This window comes from Lipotes vexillifer, unplaced genomic scaffold (genome assembly GCF_000442215.2).
Source record: "Lipotes vexillifer unplaced genomic scaffold, Lipotes_vexillifer_v1.1 scaffold2150, whole genome shotgun sequence".
NCBI classification, from domain to species: domain Eukaryota; kingdom Metazoa; phylum Chordata; class Mammalia; order Artiodactyla; family Lipotidae; genus Lipotes; species Lipotes vexillifer.
Window position 1 is genome coordinate 483,263 of NW_006795413.1, and position 11,758 is coordinate 495,020.

An 11,758-nucleotide genomic window follows, 5' to 3' on the forward strand; every position below is an offset into this window, starting at 1 on the left:
AGCAGGGGGTTAAAGGAGCCGCTGACTCGGGGGCTCTGGTGCACTCAGGCCGGGGGGAGGGAGGGGCACGGAGTGTGGGGCGGGCCTGCGGCGGCAGAAGTCGGCGTGACGTTGCACCAGCCTGAGGCCCGCCGTGTGTTTTCCCTGAGAAGTTGTCCCTGGGTCCCGGGGACCTGGCAGTGGTGGGCTGCACAGGCTCCCCGGAAGAGGGGTGTGGATAGTGACCTGTGCTCGCACACAGGCCCCTTGGTGGAGGCAGCAGCAGCCTTAGCGTCTCCCGCCCGTCTCTGTTTTCCGAGCTTTTAGCCGCGGCTCGTGCCTGTCTCTGGGGTCCGAGCTTTCAGCCGCGGCTCGCGGCCGTCTCTGGAGTTCCTTTAGGCAGCGCTCTTAAAACCCCTCTCCTCGCGCCCCAGGAAACAAAGAGGGAAGAAAAAGTCTCTTGCCTCCTCAGCAGGTGCAGACTTTTCCCAGGACTCCCTAATGGCTAGCCATGGCGCACTAACCCCTTCGGGCTATGTTCAAGCCGCCAACCCCAGTCCTCTCCCTGAGCTGCAACCAAAACCCGAGCCTCGGCTCGCAGCCCCGCCCGCCCCGGCGGGTGAGCACACAAGCCTCTTGGGCTGGTCAGTGCCGGTCGGCACCGATCCTCTATGCGGGAATCTCTCCGCTTTGCCCTCCGCACCCCCGTTGCTGCCCTCTCCTCCGCGGCCCCGAAGCTCCCCGCTCCGCCTCCCGCAATCTGCCCGCGAAGGGGCTTCCTAGTGTGTGGAGACCTTTCCTCCTTCACAGCTCCCTCCCACTGGTGCAGGTGCCGTCCCTATTCTTTTGTCTCTGTTTTTAATTAATTTTTTCTTTTGCCCTACCCAGGTAGGTGGGGAGTTTCTTGCCTTTTGGGAGGTCTGAGGTCTTCTGCCAGCATTCAGTAGGTGTTCTGTAGGAGTTGTTCCACATGTAGATGTATTTCTGGTGTATTTGTGGGGAGGAAGGTGATCTCCACGTCTTACTCCTCCGCCATCTTTTTTTCCCCCGAAAGGTCACTATTTTTAATATTTATGGAAAGTAAAATGTATAGACAATGGAAAGAAAGTTTCATTTAATTAAAAAGAGATTGAAAGATAAGATAATATTCTTAGTTAAATGTGAGGAGAAAGGAAGTCTATCATAAAGCATAATTTAACTGATTTTTAATTTCACAAAAACTTTTCTGTTTCCTAAAAGCAAATAATTACATTGGTTAAATGTATGGTGCTATTGTGTCATCATTTTCTGTTTAACTTTAATATTTCAGCCTTCAGAAAATGGCAATCTTGCTGGGGTAGTATTTTAAAATTAGGATTAAATAATTTCTAACTCCTCAGGGTATATTCTAATGTGTCAACAATAATCTCTATAACTTTTTATAATATCTTATATGAAATGGAATGGTTTATACAGTTTAACCAACCACAAGACATAGAAAAGTTAATATAAAATTCATAATTGTAAATAAAATGATAGTCCTTAGAATGGTGACGCCTTTATACTTTATATTCAGTTAGTTACCAAGTATCATGAATTCTTCATTAGAAGTAAAACACATTGATTTTTCTTTCCATTCTCATTCCCATTTTGGGCCCAAGGTACTATATATTAACTAGATTATGGCAGGTAAAATTTATATGGTCTCATTAATTGTAGCTTTTCCTCATTGAAATTTCCTCATTTCTAAAATGAAATTTTAATTCCACCTTGGTGCCTTCTTTATTCACTCTCCTTTCTTCTTAAACAATTTGTTTTTCAAAGAGTTTTCTACATTGAATTTTTCTCTTAACTTTTATAAATCCACCATCTAACTCTAACTTTCTTGTTCTTGTTATACCAATTAAGCTGCATGTAATCATCAAATTTAGTAAACTCACTACACCATTTATATAAATACTCACTCAATAAAAAAACTGGAAATATTTTCCTCCAAAAAGTGCAGTTATCTTGAAATATCTTCTTTCACCAATCTCTTGAACATTATTGTTATATTATCTGTCATCTTTCACCTGAGCCCCTTGGCTCACTCTCATCTCCTATTCGTAACCAGGTTTTGAATATTCTTCTTCCTATGGTGGTTGTCTCTTCTCCATTGCTTCTATCTCAAGTTTAATTTTAAAATTTACCATTCTTGCTCTTTTCTGGACTCCCTGCCAGGATTTTCATCCTCCATGCTGCTGGTAGCTATATTGGCATTTCCAAAACACACGAATTTTTCCCCACCCACAGTTTAGTCCAATCTGTGGTATCCCAAATGTGCCCTGGACACTCTAAATATCAGGTACAGAACATTAGAAATTTTATATCTGTTCACTTATTTTCTACACTTCTAATTTTCATTGCTGTATATGTTTTATCAAGTATAACATATAATTTATAAAAAGAAAAAGCTATTTATTGTGGAGATTGTACTCCATAATGGGGTGAAAAAAGAAAAAAAAATCACTGGTTATAGAATAACTACAAACTTATTAAAAGCTTCCACAGTTCATGATGTTATGTATTAAGCACAATGCAAATGTTACACATATTATTTCTAATCCTCACTCAGTTACCTTTTATTGAATGCCATCATAATCTGAACACTATAATAGGCATTTTATACTTAAATCACTTTTTGCTTATATAAAATTTATTTGTTTGAATCAGTTTCCTTATTTTTTAAAGGAGGTGATTTAAGATGATTTGTATATTGGAATGGGAGAAATATTATCTATGCTTCTTTAACTATTGAATCTAAGTTGGGCTATTTCTGTTAGAGTAACCTAACTACTAAGCTACTGTAAAAGTGATACATCTCACATTATCTAAAATTCCTCAGTAGTTTTTCCTGTGAAATATTATCCTGGTAGCATTGCTGCCCAGTGATGTTAAGGTTGTTATTATGTACAATGGCTCCATCATAGTCCCTGGATTTCTAGGATTCTTGGCTCAAGAATTTATAAGATGGCAATATCACATGGGATGAAAATAATTCCTGAATTGAACTCTCATATACACTGTGAACATCTGTATGTGTCTAGAAGTGAGCAGAATGTCACTAGGCTTCTACTTTGGATGGGATTTGTAGAATGTCTTTATAAATGAAGAACAGAGTCACCCATCCTTATACCTAACTTTTTAATCCAAATCACAACTTCTTATTCAAATACATCCATATGTGATGTTCATATTAATTTTGATCCTAATAAAATCCAAAGCATTTTGTTCTCAGCATATAGATGCAAATTGACCTCATAGAGATTTTTTCTGTTTGTTTTGTTTTGTTTTTTTCTTGGCTTGCTGTTTTATTTATTTTTCTTGAAATGGAAATACAATATATCAAGTCACTTTCTCTTAGAAAATATAAATGCACAATAATTAGGGATGCAGAGAATTCTGAGAAGCACAGGATTAGCCACGCAGTAATGTGAGCTCACATCTGCAGCTAGTCTAAAAATATCACACAGATCTAATTCTGCTTCAATGCAAATGTAATTTGCTGGTGACTGTGTTTGTTTCAAACCATCGATTACTTAATATTTTATTGTATATTTTTAACTAGGCTACTGGGAAAATAATGCACCTGTGCAGGCTGATACTACTGTAAGAATGTGATTTACAGTCACAAAAATATTTCAATATTGCTTAGTGATTCTTCTATTTTTTCTTAATGAGCATTCACTCACATTTTCTTCCCTGTTTATTTCAAATCTAGTTCATTCCTCTCTTTCCTCCAAAAACACGATTTCCACCAATCATCTCTTATCTCACAGAGAAAATAGAAGATCCCACAAGGTAAATTCCCCAACTTCCTGCCACCAAAGTTACAAGCTGAATAATCTACAATAATCTTTCCTCTTTCCTCCTACCATCCACTGTGTTCATTGCCACTTGCCTTCTTTCGTTTGTTTTATTATTTCTTTAGGCATCCCTTCTTCACGATTTTAACAAGATCAAGACTTTCCAATCTTAAAATAACTTTCCAAAAATTTTACATACATACCGAAATACAAAAATATATGATAAGATTTAGAATCCTATTCCAGATTCTCTGCTGTGCTCATATCTGTATATACCATTGATATCTGGACAAGAAAGTCACTCAGGCACACTTCGAGTTCAGTATAGGCTTAAGTGATTCTGACATTCCTTCTCCCTTACCATCTTATTTTTGCACCTGTTATTCCTGGGTTTCCTTCTCTCTCCTTATGTCAACAGCCTTCAGGACCTTATAATTCTAGCATTTACATATTTTTGGAGTCCACCAGCATCATTATATTTCTATTGTCACTGTATTAATCATGCCATCCCTATTATTTCACTAGATTAGTGTTACTGACCCCTCCCAAAATTCTCAAGTCTCCCAGGTGTACCCACAGATACATTCCTCACACTCCTACTAAACTGACATCCTTAAAATAAAATTTACTATTGTTAATCTGCTACATAAAATCTACCAGAGACTCCCATTTTCCTTAGATAAAATGTGAGCTCCTTTACCAACAATGCTGGTCCCTTCTTGATATAATCTCTATCTAAATTCAGAGCTTATGTTTTATCATAAGTTCTCTTCCCTTTATACTTAAAAGCTCAACTTCTCTCACTTCTTGGAAGGTATTCAGTGTCACACCCATTTCAAAATCTTTAGACAGATATTTTCTCCGGGAATTCTCGTCCCTTGGCAACTTTCCTAGATGATTCCATTTCATTGTCCAAGTTTATCCTTCTTTCCTATTAAATGCCCCGGCTACATGTTTTTATAGTGCTCTAGACTATTCTTTTGATAATAACTTGATGATGTTGCTTGCCTAACCATCTATCTCCTTCATTAAGTTCTTAGTTCTTTACACTGATATCTAATTTCACTTGGTGATTGATGAATTCCTAGTACTTAGCATATTGTCTTGCACATTGACTGGGATCAAATATATTTGTTTAAAGTATTCTTTTAACCTTAGCAATATTATCAATTGAAATCCAAAAGTTATGGTTAACATATTTTAAATGAACATGACTATACATAACTTTTACTTGTAAGAAATTTATTATTTAACACTTTCCACATGCATATTAAGGTAGTGCTAGTATATTACTTATGTGAATTTGTATTTTATAGATTTATAATATCCACAACTGAATTTGCAAAGTGGTAATTTATAACTAAAATTTAATTTCTACATGATTTACAATAGTCATCAAGATATTAGAGTTACCATAAATATCTGATATAAACTAACAAATTAATAACATAATATAATGGCATAAAATCATTTATTTTAACAATTTTTAATTCATAGTCAAGGTATACTAGAGAATACTGGGATTTTGAAATTGACAAATGTTGATGTTGATTACTGAGTGAAATTGGACAATAATAAAAGCTACCATTTGATGAATGACTTACATAGGTTTACATAGTCTAATTCAATCTTTAATTCTACCTTGTTAATTCAATAATACTATATTAATTTCTTTAAATTAATATTTTTAATGTATTCTTACCTATATAACAGTGGAGGGAATGAAAACTCATTTGGCCTAAGAACATAGAAAAAATAAATAACATTGATCCAAAAATCCAAAGATTATGCTTTTACATTTATCTTTCTTTAGAGAATTTTAATTTTGTTGTGAGAATTACAGCTTATTTCTTAAGTAGTAAAGTGATTTGCCAGAGAAAACCCTCAATGAGTGTTAGTTACTATTTTTTTAATTGTTTTAATATATTAAATTTCAAAATCCCTGTTTGTTTTCTTGCCCTCTGGCAGTAATGGTACCTTCCAACAGAATTGACCCCTGACCCCTCCTTCCACATCAGTGTTGAGTGATGAAGGAGAACGTTACTGTCACATTATTTCTATTTATCATCCTTCCATTAAACCACTTTATGTTTCCTTTTCCATCTTTACCTACCACCCTCCCACCATTCCTGCAGAAGTTGGGTGAAGACTCTTTCTGAGTTTAGTCATTTGTATAACAGAATGTTCCATGAATATTTTACATATGTGGGAGCTCTCTCCTCTTGGATTACAAGAACATGTTTTGTCACCAACAGGCAACTTAAGCCTTATGTTTGTAAGAAAATATTGCACAAACATTATATTTGAACCATTTTTATTCTTAGTTGTTTTTAAGATTTTTTTTCTAAAACTAATCAGAGAGGGATACTTGTATCTGAAAAAAATTTAAACCATCCATAAAAAAGAGATCTTTACTATTGCTGTCTTTCAGTTATGTTGAAACTTGGTATAAAAAACTGTAGTAAGTTGCTGGTTTAATTATGTAATTATACCAGCACTTTTCAGAAGCAGGTGAGTATATATGGCAGGATGAGATACAAGGTAACTTGACCACACATTTTTCCTGGCCTTGTTTCACAAAGAAGGTGCCTAGCTGTTGGTGGCACAGTCCTTACAGAAAACAGGTAAGAATTTTCTATATCATTGTTAGGAAAAACTTCACTAACAATGTATTATTTTTCTGTTTTAAGGTATATTTTAAACAATTGAACTCTACTGTTTCTTGATCAAAATCCAGTCATCAAATCTACTTGCACTTTGGGAATAGAGAAAGAAAGACAGTCCCCAGGAGTCCCTGAACAAAATCTCTGCTTAGAATTTTCCAGCAATACTGAAATCCAATTTTGTAGCAATTCTTTATGACACTTTCATGATAGATTGTAAAACACAATTTCCCAAAATGACTGATAAATTAATTATGCTTGTGAACCTGGTGGTTCTTCACAGCATGTTTATAAATGGAAGAACAACATGTAAACGGCACTTAATGGAAGAATGGCGTACACAGCCCTCAACATATGTGGTGAATTGGACAGTGACAGAAAACATCTGCCTGGAGTTCTATGGGGATTGCTGTTTTGGAGATGTAAATACTAAAATGAATACTTCTGGCAATCAAGTTGTTCCCCAGATTTGCCCTTTGCAAATTCAATTAGGAGACATCCTTATAATTTCTTCCGAACCATCTCTTCAATATCCAGAAATAAATGTGATGAATGTTTCTGAAGCATCATTCATTGACTGTCTGCAAAATACCACAACTGAAGATCAGTTACTTTTTGGTTGCAATCTAAAAGGAATGCACACTGTTAATTCTCAGTGGCTGAGTGTTGGGACACATTATTTCATCACAGTAATGCCAAGTGGTCCATCCCTTTGTCAACTGGGACTTCGACTAAATGTGACAGTGAAAGAGCAGTTCTGCCAGGAATATCTGAGTTCGGAGCTTTGCTCTGGGCATGGTAAATGTCTTACTGAAATTTGGAGCAAGATATACAGCTGTCATTGCCAGCCTCCATTCTCTGGGAAATACTGCCAGGAGCTGGATTCATGTTCCTGTAAGCCATGTAAAAATAATGGCAGTAATACTAATAAAAGGGAAAAATGGAATAAGCAAGGATATGAATGTATCTGTCACCCACAAATTACAGGTAAGATTATTTTTTAAAGTAAGACAATTCTATTAAAATAGTAAAATAGACTGAATTCATAAATGGTTAGTTACCAAAAACTAGGCTATGTTTTTAAGAATTTGGTATATTTTTTAGAATGGGCTAAATTTGGATTCCGGGCATATAAAAATCCTATCAGGCATTCTTTTTTTTTTTTTTTTTTTCGGTATGCGGGCCTCTCACTGTTGTGGCCTCTCCCATTGCAGAGCACAGGCTCCGGATGCGCAGGCTCAGCGGCCATGGCTCACGGGCCTAGCCGCTCCGCAGCATGTGGGATCTTCCCGGACCCAGGCACAAACCCGTGTCCCCTGCATCGGCAGGCGGACTCTCAACCACTACGCCACCAGGGAAGCCCCAGGCATTCTTTGAAATTAAAAATTGTGCTTATTTAAAGAGGATATCTTAAAAACATATATGCTTTATCTTGAAATACCTATTTTTACATCTTTCCCCAAATCCACTCTTAATGTCTGGCATTCTTTGAAATTAAAAATTGTGCTTATTTAAAGAGGATATCTTAAAAACATATATGCTTTATCTTGAAATACCTATTTTTACATCTTTCCCCAAATCCACTCTTAATGTCTCATTAAAAAAAAAAAAAAAACGATTATCAGAATAATATGTTTTAGTCATTAAATGAAATTCCCAAGGTTATGGTATTTGGGGCAAGCAGTTATGGGTGATAATGTAGAAATGAAGTGTGGATCTAAGTCGAGGATGATAAGGACACACATTATTGGGACAAAGATTTGAATTTGCTTGGGAGAGTTGGAGAAGAAAGGATGATTGTGAACCCAAAGTAATGTTCTTAATGGTGTTGGTGTGGCACCTATAAAGTAGTTGATAAATCAGAAGAACAAGGTGGGAAAGAGAGTGATATAATTATCAACTGTTTTTTTTTTTAATTATTAACCGGTTTTTATAAGCTAAATGAGAGGCAATGATGAGAAACGTTTGCAAAGGAAGATATTTGGTGAGTGGATGAAGCAAAAAGAAGGGCAACCTAAAAGCAGTGTAAATAAACTAGGTTACCTGAGGCTGAAGTGAGGATTTAAGGGAAATAGACTATTCCTATTTGAAAGTTTACTAAGGAAGTTGAGTCAGCAGAGGAAAATGAAGAGAAACATTGAGAAATGTAGGGAATATTTGACAATTGGGAATGTGTGAAAGAATTTCTTTCAATTACAGTTTCAGAGACCTGGCATGGAGAGTTACAAAGGTAAAAGGAGGATGATCTAAAGGGAAATGTCTGGCATTGGCAATGACGGGATGAGAAAACACACAGCAATCTAACAGCACATTTTGGTCAGGAGAGGGGAAGGGGGGGTGAGAAGCAGATGTGACTGGAGTCAGCTGGGCTCAATGATATAACTGCAATTTTGTGGGGCAGGCTTTAGGAGGAATCAATAGGGTTGTTCTTCTGTGTGCCTGGGAAGACTCCCTTGAAGCTAGATTTGAGGAGACTGTGTCATAAAGTATAATGGAAAAACTCTATAAGCCATTTTAGGCTCCAAAATTCACCTAAGCCATTTAAAATGTAATTTTAAACTGTTTAAGGAAGAAGTACTGAGGCTATTTCAGAAGTTAATCCCAGCATTATCAACTGGACATCCTCTCTGTATAATTGGGATCAAATTCTCATTTGGCTGTACTGGCAGGGGTGATAAAAGATGTAAGTTAACCTGATTCATAATATATCAGGTAATTAAAATTAAGACAGGTCAGCAAAAAATAAATAAATAAATAAAAGCACTCAAATTTCTGATTTAGGGTGAATGGAGAAATAATTTAATCTAGAGCTTCTATAGTATACATTTTAACCTGTCCAAAGAATTTTAGAGAATATTTGACCAGAAAATTTCTACTACCTACATAATATTAACTGACATAGATGTAATCATAAATCATGGAATATTATTTCAATGAGTTATCATAATTGCATAGAATGGTTTTATCCCAATGTTTATTTCTTTGTTTATTAGAAACACAGCAGTAGATAATGTAAATAATCAAATTTTAAACTCTATAAAAGTATCTAATATTATTTATTTTTTAAGACATTGAGCACATACCATGACACCACTCTAATTATACACAATTACTTCAATTTTAAACCTTAAAAAATACAGAAATATGTAGGATTACCAAGAAACTGAGAATGTTCATTGTACTAGTTTGTTAGTGCTGCCATAACAAAGAACCACAGTGTGAGTGGCTTCAACATTAGAAGTTTATTTTCTCAAAGTTCTAGAGATTAAGTGGTCCCAATCAAGGTGTCAGGAGGATTGGTTTCTCTAAGGCCTCTCTCCTTGGTCCATGGTCAACCATTTCTCTCTGTGTTTTCACATCCCTTTTCTCTGTAGTGCCTGTAGTGCCTGTGCATCCTCTCCTTATAAGGACATAAGTCATTTTTGATTAGGACCCAAACTAGTGACCTCATTTAACATCTATTACCTCTTTAAAGACCCTGTCTCCAAGTAAGTCACACTATGAGGTCCTGGGTGTTAGGATTTCAACAGAAGAATTTATTTTTTTGGGGGTGGTCACAATTTATCTATTACATCCACTAAGACTGAAAGGGAACATGACCTATTGGACATACCACTGATACTTTAGCTTTTGTGTATGGAAATATTTTGGCACACAACTACTTATTGTAATTACTTATTACTTATATTTTCATTGTGTTGGGGATTGTTTGGAGGTAAGTGAGGAAAGAAGAGTTCTGCATTAGTGAGGTAGAGATGTCAGTGTATAAAGAATTTCAAAAGCATCAACTGGCCAAAACTGCTCACAAATTAAGAATTCAATTATAACGGGGGAAGTGGCAGGCTTATTGTCAAATCATGTGCAACTGTTTTGTAGTGACATTTTTCCATGTGTCATGCCCTGGAATTTTGTTGGGACATTCCTCTAAGAAGGATAATATGAGATGATCAACTACATAGAAATATATGCTATGCAAGGTTGTGTTTTTTTGTATAGTAGGACCATGATAGCTTGTACAAGTGGGATTTGGAAAACTTGATATAGTAACAAAGAAAGTGCAGAATTTAGAAGCTTGTGCATGGCTTCTGTGAATCCAAGCAGTCTTCCCTCTTTTCTTCCAAATAATTTTAGATTAGATTAGATTAGATTAGTTATGAATTAATTTGATTTGATTTTACTGTGACAGAATGATTAATATGAGGAATTAATATGAGGTTTACCCTCAAACAAAATTTTAAGTGTATAATATATTATTGTTGACAAAAGGTGCAATGTTGCACAGCAGGTCTGTAGATATTATTTTTCTTGCTTGACTGAAACTTTATGCCCTGGTTCCTCTTCAGATGGTATAATACTTTCACATTTTCCTTGTTTGAATCATTACCTTGGCTAGGTAGTAGGGCTAAGATACAATATATAATACATTTGAATGTGTCACTTTGTATATTGCCACAGCAATGCTCCAGCATATGTTGAAGAATTAATACTTACATATACTAATATTATCTACATGATTAACACATTCAAGTTATCATAAAAAATGACTAGAGCTCAAATATCACCAATCAGAAAAATATTTTAATATTATATTATTCAGTGAAAGGATGGAAAAACTGATGTCAAATTTATTAAAATTAAGTTTTGTTTCCATTTAAATCCATCATCATGAGGCACTATGTCTTAGTTAGAATTACACTATTCAAAAATTTTCTATTATTCATTATTAAAAATTTAGGAAAAATCTATGACCTTAATTAACTCTATAAATATAATGCACATATTTTAATATAGTTGAAACATTAATTTTCTTTTATTTTTATAGGCATAAATTGTTCAGAAATAATTGGGCAGTGTCAACCACATATCTGTTTCCATAGGAACTGCAGAAATATTATTGCAAATAGTTTCATTTGTGATTGTGAGGAACCATTTTCAGGTAAAAATACACATATATGTATGTATACATACATACACACAAATAATTTTAATTTTGTCACTTATTTCAAATTAGACTTGAAATGTTTCAGTTATTACTGAAAAATACAAGTTTAGTGGTTCTATACTCTGACTTTTATGAAGAATAAATTTAAGAGGTCAATTTCTTTAACAATTAAATGATTATTCTGCTAAATACTGATATTTCATAATATATGAAGAGTTTAGCCACCAATTGAACAGTTTTTTCTTTCTTTGTTTTTCTTTTTACTATGATAAAATATATTTTGTTCTTAGGTACCAAAATATGTTTACAAAGAGTGCATATTTTGCCCATAATTTTCAAAATTATATCTC

The 11,758-nt window shown here is 35.1% G+C and overlaps 1 protein-coding gene across 1 annotated transcript; it reads left to right on the forward strand.

Annotated features, from left to right (window-relative positions):
• Nucleotides 1–6,702: 6,702 nt before the first annotated feature.
• LOC103086974 (protein eyes shut homolog) lies at nt 6,703–11,402 on the forward strand (the record flags this gene model as incomplete). Its single annotated transcript, XM_007467807.1, has 2 exons — nt 6,703–7,453; nt 11,289–11,402. Coding segments are annotated over exons 1-2 (865 nt in total), but the record flags the coding sequence as incomplete, so codon positions are not given.
• Nucleotides 11,403–11,758: the final 356 nt, after the last annotated feature.